Raw genomic sequence first — 17,510 nt, 5'->3', positions numbered from 1 at the left:
AAGCTTGCTGGCTCTCTTTAACTGTGAGACCGAATTGTCTGCCTCAACATGCAGTCAGAGCTGTTACATGACTGAAATGTGTCCCAGTATAAGACTCTGATTGATTAATCTCCCCAGATATTTCAAAACGACACTTTTAAAAGTATCCGAATTTGTACACGATGGACCAGCCACAACGGATTTTAAAGTAAATACCTTAGAATATTTACATGGTTGGCAGAAAAAAATATGCTGTATTCATTGATTGGTTCTTAAAGCAATTACTGAAGTATAAGCTTTGGTGGAGGTTGTGCAGCACAGCTGCTATGGTTCTCCCCATTTTACCTCATGTGGCGAAACGGGATACACCACTCTTGACAACAAGGCAGCCCAAAGTCTGCCATTCTTCTCTGGTAGGGACTTTATCTTTGTTCCATTTCTTTTTTCTCCCCATTTTACCTTAAGTGGAGAAATGGGATGCACTACCCAAAGTCGACAAATTATTGATTAAAATTGGACATGGAAGTCTATCCAGGGATATCCCCCCCCCCGCCTGCTGCCAAATCTATCTCCCATCTCCAAGCACTGTTATTTCCCCCAACAATTGTTGCATTTGGTAAAATGATACAACACACATGATTTGCCATATATATTTATTTTGGACATGATTCAATGACTTCATTTGCACATGAAAGTCAAATACAGCCTGTCCTTGAGGAGGAACTTCTAGACTTCTGGAAAGAAAGCCTGGAAATCCTCAGGCTGAGACCTCCCCTGCTTCAACCTCTCGGCTGCCAGTTTCTATTAATGGTGGGTTTTTCTGGGCGGAGGAGGTTTGCCTTCCCTCAGCTACATCTCATTGCCATCATCGTCCATTGCTTTGGTGCACTCTGCTTGAGTGAACTCAATTCCTAATGATTCAAGATTGGCCTGCATCAACCCCTCACCGTAGTCACACATACTAGCTGTTGCACAGCCTCGGACAGCGATCATCAGGTTGCTTCCCCCTTTTGAGAAAAAAGACCACATATACTTTTTGAATCCCCTTGAAAACCCTCTCCCTCAAACAGAAGGGTGGGCAACATTTCTCAGACCAAGAGCCTTTTTCCAGGATGGGTGACCTTCTGGGAAGTCCACATGCCAATGGAAACTTATGTAAAATTCACCTTTACACGGCAGGCTGTTTTCTAGATACATTCAAACCCGACTCTCTGTCCTCCCTCCATGGAACCAAGAGTTCAGGGGCCACAATCCAGCCAGGCCAAAACATTCGGGTAGGTTATGAAGTTGGGGCTTATGAGGGGTGTGGCCTAGGGAGAGGAGGTGTGGCTAAGGAGGATCCCAAGTGCCAGAGAGAGAGAGACGCCTTTGGCCTCTGGGCATGAGGGTCTCCATCCTGACCCCCCCCCCAATTTAAAGTGCAAATTTTAAGATGTATTTCTATTTAACAAAATCTATATACCGCTTGATTGCAATAAATACTGCTAGGTGTTTACAAGAAATATTTACATTGGCAATAAAAGCAGTTAATACCATTAAAACATTTAAAACTCAATGGAATGAACAGCAAAAGGGAATAGAGCATATCCCTATCTGAATAGGCTTTTAAGATGTTCCTGGGGGAAAATGGAATAAACAGGCACAGGGTTCCAGGCAAGAACCCCAGAAATCCCTAGCCCCTTCCCCTGTATTCTCCTCCTCTGTCCACCTCCCTGCCCACACATTCCTCCTCCTTGGGCTCCTGCCCATCCCAGACACTCTGTGAGGGCAACGTGGGTCTACTAATAACTTTCAGCACACTTAAAAAGTTAAATCTTTTAGGGTAAGCCATGAATGCTCAAAGTGGTGTGGTACTGTTTTAAATGCATAGCACAGATGGGGCCCTAGCTGCAGTCCAGCATACAAGACTCACCGAACTTCATGCGACCCCCATAGTAGAAGCATTGATCCTCCTCATTTCTGCAGCTGACGGTCTTCTGGCCCTCGCACTCCTCTGAGAAGATGGATAAGCAACTCGGGCACTTCAGCCCATTGAGCTTCCTCTTCTCAGGCTCAGGCACTGTAAAACAATCACCACCCCACCCCAACGTTGCAGTTAATGTATTTCTTTTGCAGGTGCAATCCACATCTGGCTGGTTGCGAGGGGTGGGAATGGTACTCTTCCTTCAAAGAGGGATGTGTACCACCTTCCAGCACTTCTCCAAGCGAAGTGCTTCAGCCATGCTCCATACATCCATGGCTACATTAGTGCAAGGTGCAAGAGATTTCTGTCTGGGGCCACATTCACAGCATACATTTCAAGCACAGGGATACTGCTTTAAGCAGTTTGGCTTAACACTGAGCACCATTGAGAGGCATTCTGAGAGACAAAACGTTAGCTACAGATCTCAGCACCTTTACGAAACTACCACTCCCAGAATTATTTGTCCTAGTGTTATAATAGTGTTTACAATAAAAGCACACACCCGGGTGTTGGGAATGCTAAGGCGAACCACAAAATGATGCCTCTGCCCACCAAGGAAGAAGGGCTGAGTGAAGGTCTACATCTGGAACAAGGGTGGTTAGAGCCCAGGGTTCAGTTGAATGAATTTATTATTAAGGTCACAGGCCAGTTCCCGCCCACATATAATGTCAAGGAAATCATAAAACACGATAGGGATACATTTGAATTTGCAATTAGGTATAACAGGGATTTAAGGATTTAGATTTGGTGGATAGAGAGCCTGAAAAACTGTGGATGGAGGCTCGTAACATTATACAGGAAGCAGCAACAAAAACCATCCCAATGAAAAAGAAATGCAAGAAAGCAAAGTGGCTGTCCAATGAGGCCTTACAAATAGCGGGGGAGAGAAGGCAAGCAAAATGTGAGGGAGATAGTGAAAGATACAGGAAATTGAATGCAGATTTCCAAAGAATAGCAAGGAGAGACAAGAGGGCCTTTCGAAACGAGCAATGCAAAGAAATAGAGGAAAATAACAGAATGGGGAAAACCAGAGATCTGTTCAAGAAAATTGGAGATATGAAAGGAACATTTCGTACAAAGATTACCACAATTAAGGACAAAAGTGGAAAGGACCTAACAGAAGCAGAAGACATCAAGAAGAGGTGGCAAGAATACACTGAGGAATTATACCAGAAAGATATGGAGGTTTCATACACCCCAGGTAGTGTGGTTGCTGACCTTGAGCCAGACATCCTGGAGAGTGAAGTCAAATGGGCCTTAGAAAGCCTTGCTAACAACAAGGCCAGTGGAAGTGATGATATTCCAGCTGAACTATTTAAAATTTTAAAATATGATGCTGTTAAGGTGCTACAGTCAATATGCCAGCAAGTTTGGAAAACTCAGCAGTGGCCAGAGGATTGGAGAAGATCAGTCTACATCCCAATCCCAAAGAAGGGCAGTGCCAAAGAATGCTCCAACTACCGCACAATTGCACTCATTTCACACGCTAGCAAGGTTTTGCTTAAAATTCTACAAGGCAGGCTTAAGCAGTATGTGGACCAAGAACTCCCAGAAGTGCAAGCTGGATTTCGAAGGGGCAGAGGAACCAGAGACCAAATTGCAAACATGCGCTGGATTATGGAGAAAGCTAGAGAGTTCCAGAAAAACATCTACTTCTGCTTCATTGACTACGCAAAAGCATTTGACTGTGTCGACCACAGCAAACTATGGCAAGTTCTTAAAGAAATGGGAGTGCCTGATCACCTCATCCGTCTCCTGAGAAATCTCTATGTGGGACAAGAAGCTACAGTTAGAACTGGATATGGAATAACTGATTGGTTAAAAATTGGGAAAGGTTTACGACAAGGCTGTATATTGTCTCCATGATTATTTAACTTATATGCAGAATTCATCATGTGAAAGGCTGGGCTAGATGAATCCCAAACCGGAATTAAGATTGCCGGTAAAAATATCAACAACCTCAGATATGCTGATGATACAACCTTGATGGCTGAAAGTGAGGAGGAATTAAAGAACCTTTTAATGAGGGTGAAAGAGGAAAGTGCAAAATATGGTCTGAAGCTCAACATAAAAAAAACCTAAGATCATGGCCACTGGTCCCATCATCTCCTGGCAAATAGAAGGGGAAGAAATGGAGGCAGTGACAGATTTCACTTTCTTGGGTTCCATGATCACTGCAGATGGTGACAGCAGTCATGAAATTAGAAGACGCCTGCTTCTTGGGAGAAAAGCAATGATAAACCTAGACAGCATCTTAAAAAGCAAAGACATCACCTTGCCGACAAAGGTCCATATAGTTAAAGCTATGGTTTTCCCAGTAGTAATGTACGGAAGTGAGAGCTGGACCATAAAGAAGGCTGATCGCCGAAGAATTGATGCTTTTGAATTATGGTGCTGGAGGAGACTCTTGAGAGTCCCATGGACTGCAAAAAGATCTTATCCATCCTTAAAGAAATCAGCCCTGAGTGCTCACTGGAAGGACAGATCCTGAAGTTGAGGCTCCTATACTTTGGCCACCTCATGAGAAGAGAAGACTCCCTAGAAAAGACCCTGATGTTGGGAAAGATGGAGGGCACAAGGAGAAGGGGACGACAGAGGATGAGATGGTTGGACAGTGTTCTCGAAGCTACTAACATGAGTTTGGCCAAACTGCGAGAGGCAGTGAAGGATAGGCGTGCCTGGCGTGCTCTGGTCCATGGGGTCACGAAGAGTCGGACACGACTGAACGACTGAACAACAACAACAACAACAACAACAACAATAGGGACAATACAAATATAGCAACAATTACAAAAGAATAAATATTTTTAGTGACTGACTTTTTTTTTAGTGACCTGACTTATTTCACACAGGTGTTTGAGGCTGAAATGGAGAGCCAGACATGCCACCTCAAGCTCTTTGAAGGAAAGAGTAGGGAAGAAAATATCAGAAGATGCTGCAGGAGAAGGATGCTGCAAGTAGCATCACACAAGGAATGTTTCTAGGAATAAGGTAAAACTGTAAAGCTCCCTTGTAATTTTTGCTCATGAATGCTGCATGCTGTTCAAGTAATCTTGTTATTGATGCATGGTTTTTGGTTTTGTTCTATCTGCAGTTTTTCTTTTACTATGCTATGTTATTAAATAATGCAGATATCCCCTTAGAAAGCACTGTTCTCTTGTTGAAGGCAGGGGCCCACATTGTGGATGTTTGTAGAAGGCCTGGCCAATCCAGAGGTATCATACTGCCTTCTCACTCACTGGATCATCACTTTGTCGTGGTGAGTGGGCTTGCACATTCCTATGACCCTTGTGAGTGAAGCCATTGGAAATCTCCTACACCCAGCAGGGTCACCCAAGGCGGTAAGGTCAAAGCGAAGGAGCTAGAAAAAGAATGATCCAAGAAGTCCTGAACTGCAGAACAGGTGGATGATAACAAGTGGTATGTTACAACGGCTGTGAAGGCAGATGAAGGCTGCAGCGGATAGGAATCTACTCGTTCGTCGTGACTACTCATGCCATCAGAACAGAGCCCTACTGCGAAGACTGTGCGTAGCGTGCACTGATCTACACACATAAGACAAATTCACACAGGAATCTTCCAAAAACGCATCTCAAACCCAAACCTCAAAAGTCCCGTGGCAATCGGCAAATGGTAACTGGGGCAGGATTGTGAAATGTGGAAGCTCCTGGTCATGAACCAGCACTTGGGTGGTGGATACAGATTTAGTCATTCTGACTCAAGGAACGAGGCAGTTGAGCAGCTAGGCAGCTGTATCCATGACTGAGCAGCCCTTTTTAGGATCCACTCTGCTCACCCCGAAAAGGGGAGGGGCTAGAAAAGTTGCCCTAAACATAGTCTGCCTCCCTTTCCCCCTGACTGGATTACCACGCTCAGTGGGATCAACACCTAGCTGTCGACAATTGAACTTTGGAACATGGAATATACAGACTTTGTCTCATAACACAGACAACGATTGTCCTGAACACAGAACTGCCATCATTGCACGAGAGCTGCAATGTTTTAACATTGATATTGCAGCACTTCAAGAGACTCAAACAGCAGGCGAGGGACAACTGAAAGAAGAAAAAGGAGACCACACTTTCTTCCGGAAAGGTCTATCTGAACAAGAACATTGGATACATGGGGTAGGCTTCACCATCAACAACGATCTTGTGAAGCTCCTGTCAGAAGTCCCTACGGGCATTAAACTCTCAACCCTTTGAATGAAGCTCACCAAAAACCAACAGGCTACTCTTAGAAGTGCTTATGCACCAACACTGGATGCCAATGAAGACATTTAAGAAATTTTTTACTCTCAGCTGGATACCACCCTATCAGAGACGCCTAAGAAAGATAAAAATCATCCTCCTGGGCAGGAGTTGGGTGAGATGTCGATCTGTGGCCTGGGACTATTGGGAAAGGAGGAATTGGCAGCTGCAACCAGAACGGAATCTTACTTTTGATGATATGTGCAGCGCACAACCTTGTTATTACCAACTGTCAGGGGACCACCAGGGGTCAGCAGAGAGCACAATGAGGGGGTGAGAGGGGTTTCGGATGCTGAGGTGTCTGAGCAACGCCTGGAGAGTCTGAGCACATCATGCAACAGCGACGAGCAGGAACAGGGCGGCATGGTGGAGGGGCTGTCAGACTCTAGAGAGCCCAAACACCACCTGAGCAGCCAACTGAGCAGCTCAGGAACAGAGGGGGAGGTGTCAGCCCCGTCGCCTCAACAACATAGGGAAATTTAATGGAAGGAAGAGCGGAGGAGTTTTGGGGTTCCCCAACTATTGTGTGGGAGGCGTTCCCATCAAGCGCCATTTCCGGGATCTGAAAGTGACTGAATGGACACTAGATCTTTAGCTCTGACTTGTACATATTTGTATAATAAATCGATGTAAATATACAGATCGGGAGTCGAGAGTCGTTACTCGTGGGAAGCAGCACTACGCCCTGACAGCATCCTGGAAGTCATTGAAGCTTTCCATGGGTGGGAAAAGCCGGCACAGAGATGAGTAAGGAGACAGCAGCCCCGGAGGGATGTGACGTCTCGCAGCAAGGAGCTGTTGGAGGGCATGAAGAAACGGGACATGGCATGTCTTTGGATGATCTCCGGCACCGGAACATGGAACGGCAATTGCAGGTGAGTGACCTCACTGCAAGGCTGGATGAAAGGAGGAGGCAGGAGGGAGCAGGGAAGGCGGTGCAGATTTGTAAAAAGGTGCCGGCGCTTGTGAGCAATTTCAGTGGTAACAGCCAGCAATATCAGGGTTTCAGGACTGAGATCAAATATGCCCTCGATCTGCAAGGGAAAGAGTTTACGTTGGAGGAGGAAAAAGTCGCCTTTGTGATTGCGCATTTGGAGGGTCCCACGAGAGAATGGGTGCTTCCTCTGATGGCGCAAGAGAATGCTGCTTTGAAAAATCGGGTGCAGTTTCTGGAGGCAATAGACACTATGTTCCAGAGTGAGGTGGAAGGGGAGGTCATGTCACAACAGCTGCTCAGCCTGAAGCAGGGGGGCAGCTCGGTCCAGGAATATTGGTCCCGATTCACCATGCTGATCCATAAACTGGGGTGGGATCTTCATATGATCAGCTGAAAGGGAAAGTATCTGACTGGCTGCAATATTATCAGATTAATGAATTGTATAAGTTGGATAAGAAGTATGGCTTTCAGTCAGAGAAATCCAAGTTGGAGACGGAATTGATAGAACCAAAGATTAAAATCTATCCAGAATGTATAATTTATTGCTTGAGTGGCATACAAAAGATGAAATGGTAAAAACTGTAATGATTGATTGGGCAAAGGATGTAGGGCACAACATCATGCTAGAGGACTGGGAAAAACTATGGAAAACAGGTATAAAATTTTCAGCATGTAATAGCTTGAGAGAAAATGTCATGAAAATGATGTATAGGTGGTATTTAACACCGGTTAAGTTGGCAAAAATGTATCATGGACAATGCAATAAATGCTGGAAGTGTAAGCAAGTAGAAGGGACATTTTTTTCATATGTGGTGGACGTGCCCGAAAGTAAAAGACTTCTGGGAGAAGATATACAATGAGTTGAAAAAGGTGCTGAAAAACACATTTAGTAAAAAACCGGAAGCCTTTTTACTGGGTATTTTAAACCAGTAAAATCCCAAGAGAAGATAGAACAGTCTTTATGTATGCCACAACAGCAGCAAGAATCTTACTAGCTAAAAACTGGAAGACAGAGGATCTACCAATGATTGAAGAATGGCAGATGAAAATGATGGACTATATGGAGCTTGCTGAACTGACCGGGAAACTCCGAGACCAGCGGAATGAAGCGGTGGAGAAAGACTGGAATAAATTTAAAGTATATTTAAAGAATTATGCTAAGATTTGTATTTAAAACAAGCAGGAAGAAATAGACAGGCAGCAGATATGGAAGTTAGATAAGACGTAGTTATAGATGAAGTAATGTTAAGGCGTTTAAAATTAACAGAAAGTTGTTTTTTATATTAACATTAGATTATAAAAAGGTAAAGAAATTACTAAAGATGATTTACAAGGAAAGCAGACGGAGAGGGCGTGAGGAAGTCAATATAGAATGTTATAAAAGAGGATTAGATAGATATAATTAATTGTTTTTATTAATTTTTTGTTGTGTATTTTGTTGTAATGTTTTTTGTTGTATGTGTTGTTCGTTTGTGTTTTCTTAAAAATCAATTAAAAATTTTTGGGGAAAAAACCATAAACTGGGGTGCGATCTCAACTCTGGGCTGTTGGAAGCCCTTTTCAGGAGCGGGCTAAACTCCAAAGTCAAGGGTGAGCTGTCTCAGGGACCGAAGGTGTGATCCATGGATGAACTGAAACACTACGCCCTCGCCATTGGAGTCAGGCAGGAAGCGAGGTTGGTGGAGAAGCGGGAAATGCAGGGAGAGCATTGGCAAGGCAACCACATTCCTTAGAAGCCATTTGGCGCGATGCCCAGAGCGGGAGTGGAGGAGCCAATGGAAATCAGCGGAGCCTGCGCCAAGCAGCTTTCAAATGCTGTTTTCCCCAAGAGGGCAGAGAGCAAGGGCTGGAAGGAAGCCAAAAGGTGCTTCCTCTGCAATCAGCCTGACCATTTCACAAGGAGTTGCCCGCAGCGCAAGGAATGGCAGGGAATGGCTCAGACAACGGTCAAGGAAGCCAGTGAGGAGCAGGAGACGGTTGCGGGAAACGAAGGAGCCTGGCAGCAGAGAGGGGGCCGTGGCCAGTCACAGAACCAATAAAAGAGCCCCAACCCGATGCACTGGCGGCAGGGATTGTAATTAAACTGGTGCTGGAGCTCCCCAATGGGTATCCCGTGGAAGTACCAGTGCTTTTAGACTCGGGCAAGAACGTGCAGAGGAGTTTCATAAGGGAGTCCAAGGCGGCCGGGGGCAGCCCGGTGTTTTTTGTCGACAAGAAGCAGACGCAACAGCACCACCTGTTGTGTGATTATAAATTCTTGAATTTCCTGATTAAACCGATAGCGTACCCTATGCCTCGTATCGACGACGTGTTGGCAAGAGCGCGGAAGGGCAAGATTTTCACCAAGCTGGACCTCTCTCATTACTTGAGTATTGTGAGACCATCTTTCCTCATAATACTTACTTTCGGGAGGTCTGCTGTTGCACATATCAGTTTTGCAGCAGGAGATCTTGTAGTGGATGTACATTGATGAGGTTATGGAGGCACTGGGATTTTCTGCATCACACAACTCTGTATTGGTGCAACCCTTGAAAGCTATTGCTGACCCAAAAAGTGCTATAAAAGAAAGAATTGGAAAAGGACATAATTAGACCTGGAGATAGGGCTGGACTACCCATGAGGAAAGGACTGATGATAGCCTTATGTGGCAGGATCCACAGGGGCAGGAGATCTGACTGCCAAGAAAAGCATCGCCTGATGCTGTTGCCTTTGAAGCTGTGGTGTGATCCTTGGAGGCAAGATCTGCCACCTCCTCAGCATCTCCTCTCCCCCAGCTGAGCCACCCAATGTCCCTGTTGTTTGTGGCAGGGACCTTGGAGCTCCTTTCTTTTTCTTTTTAAATACAATGTTTATTAAATTTTCTTTTTTCCTTTATAACATCCAAATAAAATTTCTTCATCACATATATCTTTGCTCAAATTGAGCTTTGATTTCCTCCCACCCCCCTGACTTCCATATGCAATCACTTTTATCTTCGCATTTCTAAATCACCCTATTTACCTTATCTCCATACTTAAAAGAATTATTTCTAATATTTATAAACAGGTATCAAATCATAACCTAACAAAATATTTTAAATCAATCCTGCAAATGTTTTAAAATGTTTGCAGTGTCCCTTCATATGTTGTAAAATTTACTCCAGTCCTTTTCAAACAGTTCATCATGCTGGTTTCAGATTTCCCCCGTCAGTATCGCCAGCTCGGCATATTCAATCATCTTCGTCTGGCATTCTTCCAATGTTGGAAGTTCCTGCTGTTTCCATTTCTGGGCTAAAAGTATCCTTGCTGCCGTGGTAGCATACATAAATATATTTATGTCTTTTTGGGGAATTTCTTCACCTGTTATCCCTAACTAAAAAAAACCTCTGGTTTTTTACTAAAAGTATTTTTGAAAATCTTTCTTCAGTTCATTATATTTCATATCGCAGTAGGCTTTAATCTTAGGACACGTCTACCACATATGAAAGAAATTCCCTTCCTTTTCCTTACATTTCCAACATACCTTATCTTGAGTTCTATACATTTTAGCAAGTTTAGTTGGCATCGAATACCACCTCGGAGCTCCTTTCTGAGGCTCCCTCCACCTCGCTAGTGCCCATGCAGGCACACTGCCTCTTTCCTCGTGGGGTGGTTGTTTGCAAAGCGTAGACTGCAAAGCCACCCTATCTGCGCCTTGCAGGGCTGCCTGCACTGACTGGCTGCCTTCAACTGGCAGAGTGGGCCCTGTCTTTCCTCCTGTGCTGAAAAAGGCAGCCAGGTGGCAGCCAAGGCTGTCTTAGCCCGGAGCCTGCACTCCACTGTTGACTCACACAAGGTGGTGACTCCTTCAAACTTCTCCATTGAGTGGTGGGCAGCCATACCTCCCTCAAATTTTGGCCCTTCAGAGGTTGCTACCACCCGTCTCCTTATTGAATGGGATCCGTTCTGGAAGCTTCATGGGAAGCAATTCATCAGTGAAATAAGTTTTGTGGCTGCCCAGGTAACTGGACAGGGTGTATAAAAATAATTTTTTTTAAAAAAAAATATCAAAATAATTAGATTTTTTATTTAAATAGGATATTTTTTTAATTAAACTGGACGTTTTTAAATTTAAATTGGATTTTTAAAATAAAATGCTTTTGGAGGAAAAATCTTTCTAAAGATAGTTTTCTATTTAAGTTACATTATAGTCCAAAGGCTATCCTCATCAAGAAATAAGGATTTGTTTTAAGTTTTCCATGTGTGTTATAACTCCAGGGTTTTTCTTAAAAAATCATTTAACCACATCAGTTAACAAACATGGATACATATGCTATAATTGTTATGGTTTTAGATAAATAAATTGTTTAAATTGTTATTAAGGAAATGATTAATCCTCAATGCAATATACTGGGGATCAAACCAACCGGCACCAACAGCCATCCTTACATTGGATGCAATGAAGGCATTTGACCGTCTTGAGTGGAATTTTCTTTTTGAAACCTTGCGAGGTTTTGGCATGGGAGCCCCATTCCTTGCACTGCTGACTACTTTATATCAGGATTGCACCGCAAATATTTTGATAAATGGTATACAGTCAGAGCCTACATTGATGTGCCGGGGCGCCCCTGCTTTTTGCCCTGGCTATGGAACCCTTGGCTCTAGCACTTAGGGGAGACCCTGAGGTGTCTGGAATACAAATTAATGGGCAGAGTCATCTGGTGAACATGTTCGCAGATGATGTAGCTTTGATGCTGTCTCACCCTGGAACAAGTCTCCCAGCAAATTCTAGATGTTTACGCAAAGGTCTCTGGTTTTTGTGTTAACTATATCAAATCATACCTGCTATGTATTCACAACTACAGCTTCAGCATTCCACTGGAATAATACTTTGTCAGAAATATTTTAAATATTTAGGAGTTATTATCTCCAGGAACCTTCAAAATGTGGAAAAACTTAATTTTGGTCCAATGATCTGAGAGATTAGACAAAAACTGAAAACTTGGAGCAAGGGTTCGCTGTCATGGTTGGGCCGAATCGCCACTATAAAAATGATGGTGCTGCCGCACCTCCTCTATCTCTTTACAGTCTTACCAATAGCCATAGAAGACAAAAAAGTAACAAAATTGGCAAAACATGCTTCTAAAATTTATACACCAGAATAAAAGGTCATGGTTACCATATAAAGCGTTATAACAACCAGCCAAAGGAGGTGGCATGGCAGTACCTAATATCATGTGGTACTATGCAGCAGCCCATCTACATAGCATTTTTCTGGTAATTCAAGGATCTCAACAAATAGCTTGGCTAAATATGGAAAACCCAAATGAACAGAATTCAATAAGCGGGGTCCCATTTTGGCAAAATAATAAAAAGACATTTACTGAGATAGAAAACCCCTTTTTATTATCTAATCTAAAAGTTTGGAAGAAATGGTTTCCATGGATGGTCTCTTAGCCTTCTCCTGGAATATCATTGGCATTTCACCCTACTTTCTATACTAGAGACATAACATTCCGCTTTGAAAAATGGGAAAATGTGGGCCTGTTTTGACTTAAAGACTTTTACAAATAAAACACCCCATTTTCTGGAATAATACTACAAGAAATGGTTCAAAACTTTCCCCACAATTGGATAGTAATCCATCAAGTCATCCATTTTATAAGTAGCACAGAAATCCACAAACAAGGGACGAAGTCACTAACTGCATTTGAAAATATTTTATATACCACAGACCCAAGAGGTAAAGGTCTAATTGTTTTAATCTATAAAGCGATTGTAAATTTCTTAACCTCAAAGCCCTCCATGTTGAAGACTTGATGGGAAGGAGAGTTGGGAGAAGAGATTGATGATGGTTTGTGGGAAGGAATGTGGCAAAAAGCCCCTTTTCAAGCTATTTCCACCTGAATAAGAGAAAACACTTACTTAAAGCTAACCCACAGATGGTACTTGCATCCCACATTGCTAAGCAAAATAGACAAAAATATTTCTCTGCAATGTTGGAGAAATTGTGGGAATGAAGGAACATTTATAGACATGCGGTGGAAATGACCATTGATAAAAACTTCTGGTTAAAAATATTTCAGGAAATGGAACAAATTACATCTCAGTCGATCAATTTAGATCCCAAAATAGCAATGATTTCTATATTTGCAGATGAAGCACAAAATCTTAGAGACAAAGACTTAATGTTATAACTGCAGCACATCTTGCTGTTGCTAGACACGAGGACATTAAATGTCAACCTATATGAAGTTTGGTATGCTTATGTCTGCGAATTAATTTTGATGGAAATGTTAACAGAAAGGGTGCATGAAAGAAAACAACGTGAGAAATTACATAACATTTACATAACGTGGTCCTCCTTTATTACATATGTATCAAAGAAAGAACATGCATTTAAACCACTGATGACACATGGGAGCATTTGGAATGGTATTTTTTAAACCAGCAACTGTAGAAATAATTTTTTAGTTGATTATATTACTAATGTAATTACTTGGATGTAGTTGGGGCTCCTTTTGGGGGGGATGAGGGGAAAACTGTATTTGATTGCTTGTATTTGATTATATGTTGTTCTTATATTCAACAAATAAAATATTCCTAAAAAGGAAATGATTGTTTTTCTCCTTCAAATAAAGTACAGCAGAAAAGCTGTCCAAATATAAACAGTTGACTTATTAAACCTCACAATAATTTCATGATTATCTGTCAATGTATTTCTAATAGTATAACCAAATCAGTAATAGGTGGGTAGCCGTGTTGGTCTGCCATAGTCGAAACAAAATAGAAAATTCTTTCCAGTAGCACCTTAGAGACCAACTGAGTTTGTTCTTGGTATGAGCTTTCGTTGCTGTTACTGATATCGATATTTTTTATCTTTAGTCTTACCTCTTCTTATGAATTATGTGGCTGTTGCTGGATTTTGTTGTAGGTTCTTATAGGCACACTTTACCCTAGTATGGGCATTTGTCTACTGATTACATGGCTGGACAACTGAATTGCAAAAATGGGAGAAGTGCAGATTCTGAAGCATGACTTTGTTTTGCTCTACAAATTGAGTAAACACACCTTTAAATATGAACTGACTCGAATTTCTTCCCTGCTAGTCCTACAGGCAATGCAGAACCTAGAACAATACTTTATGAAAAGTCATGTTCTGTGGCTTGTGGCTAAGCTTTGACCTTGGAAAGTAAGTCTGGAGGTTTACGTTTTGGTGGTCAAAAGGTTGAAAGTTCTTCTCACTTACACAGTTTGCCTTCTCCAAGGGCAGACATGCAGGACTGGTCACTGGACTTGTCACACTCCACAGTGGTGGCGTTTTTGCAGTCTTTTTCTTCATTCCAACAAGACTCACATGTCAGAGATGCCACTGCAGACAGGGGAAAATGGGTTTGAAAACCTTAGTAACTGTGTAGTGGGAATAGGTCTGCATCAAGGTACATTAACACAACACTTTCTGCTACAAACTCCATCTCACGAGAGGCAGCAAAGGCCACCAACTGGGATAGCTTCAAAAGTGGAATGGATAAATTCATGTTTACCATCCTCAATTGATATATTCTTTCTCCAACATTGGAGGCACTATTCATCTGAATACTAGTTTCTGGAAATCGCAGAAAGGGAGCTGTTGCACTCAGGTCCTGTTTATGGGCTTCCCATAGGACCCATGGCAAGAACAAGATGCTAGACTAGATGGGCCATTGTTCATGTACATAATGCTTCCCGTATTTTTCGCTCCATAAGATGCACTTTTTCCCTCCTAAAAAGGGACGGGAAAAGTCTGCACGTCTTATGGACAGTGGCAAGGGGGGGGAATGAACAGCTCAAAAGCGCTGCTTTCGGGCTGTCCATTCCTCTCCCCCCATCACCGGCAGTGGCAAAAGGGGGGTGGTGGTAGAACGAACAGCCCCAAAGTGCTGCTTTCGGGCTCTCTGTTCCTCCCCCCCCCCGTCACTGACAGCGGCAAAGGGGTGGGGGGAACGAATAGCTCAAAAGCACTGCTTTCGGGCTGTCCGTTCCTCTCCCCCCCCATCACCGACAGTGGCAAAGGGGCGGAGTGGAACGAACAGCCCAAAGGGGCGGGCGGGAATGAGCAGCTCCGTCCGCCTGTGCTTCCTGTACAACAATAAAAGCGGCAGCCACTTTTCTTGCTGTACAGGGAGGAGGGAGGCATGGCGTTGCTGTGTTTCCCTTCTCCCTGCTCGCTGTATGGAAAGAAAGCGGCAATGGCATGTAAGTGGCTGCTGCTTTTCTTTCCGTGCTGCGCTGTGCCTCTTCTGCAGGCTCCTATCTCTGCTATTGCAAGCATCAGAGGGGGGCACCGGTAGAGGCAGGGGCAGATGGACAAGCGGGTGAAAGGAGCCATTTTGGCTGCTCGTCCATCTGCCCCCGCTTCTGCCGCTGCCCCCCTCTGACACTCGCAAGAGCAGGGATCCGAGTGCACCTCTGAGGCTGTAACACGGAGACCACTGTCGCCACCTCAGGGAGGAGGGTGTTGTGTCCGTTAACCATGCAACACCCTCCCTCCCTCTCAGGAACTGTCTCCTTCACCCTTCACCCCTCCCCGCCTCCTTGGGCACTTTCCACTTATAAATTCCCTTCCCTCAGCAGCAGCTGGAGGAGCTGTCAAAACTTCCTCTCAGCTGCCCTCCACCGGCCCATCGGCCTCCGCCTCCTACCCTTCCAGAGTTAAAGGAAACAGTAACACATTATGCTGGGAGACAAAAATTGGAATGAAGGGATACATTTCGGACTCGGAGATACAGTGTCCATGTTTATAAGCCAAGCGTAACAGGTTTTCCTTGAGGTTCAGAGTTTTATTAAGGTACTGTACATTTATATCCCCTTTCAGGCAAGATTTGACAAGATTTGTTGTGTTATCAGTTGTTAATGAGGCGTTAGGAGTTCTATTGGCATTTTAATGAGGCATGCAGAGAGTTCCATTTGGGTCAAGTGGCTCTGCACGGCCACAAGGAAGTGAATAAGGAAAAAAGACTTTGATAGGCACAGTTATAAAAGCAGTGGTGTTCCCGTCTCTCTCCTCCTCGTCCTCTTGCTCCGGAGTTCCATTATAACCCACAGGCACCTACAAATGTTAGTTCTTCCTCTCTCTTCCTTCCTTCGCTCCCTCTCTCTTCCAACTTTAATAAAATATCGGGCTTGGGGACAGATACCGGTAAGTCCCACCTCACATGCCCATCAGTGATGATGGTTCTTAATGCCACCATTGACTGCAGTTCAGTTCACATGGTTGAAATATTATGCTGCTATACTGGTTGTTTATTAAACACGGTAGTTTAGTACATTTGATTCAGAATATTTTTCCCTTGTTTTCTTCCTCTAAAAACTAAGTGCATCTTGTGGTCTGGTGCTGCATCCAATGGAGTGAAAAATACAGTACCTGTATATTCCCTCTGTAGTTCTTAAACTCTGTGAATGAGGGTGGGCCTTGCATAGACCAGAGAATGATTGTCCAGGATGGCTCCTGCAGGCTGAGGGAGAGGACCAGTAGAGAAGGTGTGGGGAAACCTTCAACCCTCCAGAAGTTGTTGTACTACAACTCCCATCAGCTCCAGCAAACATGAAATACTCTTTTAAGCACATCTGGTACCTTGGAACCTGACTCCACTCAGAGATTGGGGTGGCGTGTAACACCAGCAAAGTAAAAGATTGCATGTGGGGGCAGAGAAATTCCACTCTAAAATATGAGAAGAATTGTGCCTATACATTGTCTCCTATCTCAGATTTCTATAAATGCAAGAAACTTACTCTTTGTTTAAATGTACTTGGGGATACCACACCTCTCTCTATGCAGTTGGTTAAATAAAAATAAATATTGGGAACACAAAAAAAATCTATCATTTGTCATCTGGCCTTGTGCATTATTCCTCCCCCTTTCAAAGAAACCACAAGTCCTTGTTCCTTTCTTCTCCTCCTTTAATGGCTGACCCCCCACTTATTTCCTTCCTGGAACCATGATGAACAGCACAGCAGCTGTGGTTCTGCTCACCTGGAGGAAGCAGGGCCAAGAGAAGGCAGGATATCAGGAGTGTCTTCATCATTCTACAGAGCTGAAGAGCCAGGAATGAGTTTGAGAACAGCACTGGGCCGAACAAGGAACTGATGCATGAAGAGGCTTAGTTGGAGGAATTTATACAGGATTGTAAGGAACACTTTGCCAGCACCCAGGAACAACGGATTCAGGGCAGTGTCATAAATAGCTAGAATTCTAATCATGCTATAAGATAATGTAAAGCAGTGTTGGAAACCAGTTTAATCTCTTCCCCCTTCCAAAAACTCCAAGGACACGTCCCTCCTAATCTGTGCCAGCCTCAATTTCACCACCCTGGCTGTGGGGGAAACGAGTGCCATCAGGTTACAGCACTGAAATTGGAATAGGTTTCTGGAAGCCAAGGCAGTTT

General features: G+C 43.6%; 1 protein-coding gene across 1 annotated transcript; it reads right to left on the bottom strand.

Moving 5' to 3' along the window:
• Positions 1–627: 627 nt before the first annotated feature.
• On the bottom strand, positions 628–17,178 carry LOC117052411 (phospholipase A2 inhibitor and Ly6/PLAUR domain-containing protein-like). The gene is made up of 5 exons (XM_033159309.1): positions 17,099–17,178; positions 14,336–14,458; positions 9,533–9,685; positions 1,892–2,038; positions 628–986 (listed from the first exon to the last, which is right to left on the bottom strand). The coding sequence occupies exons 1-5, from the start codon at positions 17,148–17,150 to the stop codon at positions 829–831; spliced, it is 633 nt and encodes a 210-aa protein (XP_033015200.1). The 5' UTR covers positions 17,151–17,178; the 3' UTR covers positions 628–828.
• Between the last annotated feature and the right edge of the window lie 332 nt (positions 17,179–17,510).

The sequence above is a fragment of the Lacerta agilis genome, chromosome 8 (genome assembly GCF_009819535.1).
Source record: "Lacerta agilis isolate rLacAgi1 chromosome 8, rLacAgi1.pri, whole genome shotgun sequence".
NCBI lineage: Eukaryota > Metazoa > Chordata > Lepidosauria > Squamata > Lacertidae > Lacerta > Lacerta agilis.
Note: the sequence above shows the minus strand (reverse complement) of the source record. Positions and strands in the feature narration are given on the sequence as shown.

Coding starts and splice junctions, on each gene's coding strand:
- LOC117052411 (XM_033159309.1), bottom strand. CDS start 17,150: ATGATGAAGACACTCCTGATATCCTGCCTTCTCTTGGCCCTGCTTCCT. Junction 14,459..17,098: donor CTTGGCCCTGCTTCCTCCAG/GTGAGCAGAACC, acceptor CCCTGTCTGCAG/TGGCATCTCTGACATGTGAG. Junction 987..1,891: donor TGGGGGTCGCATGAAGTTCG/GTGAGTCTTGTA, acceptor TTTTCTCAAAAG/GGGGAAGCAACCTGATGATC.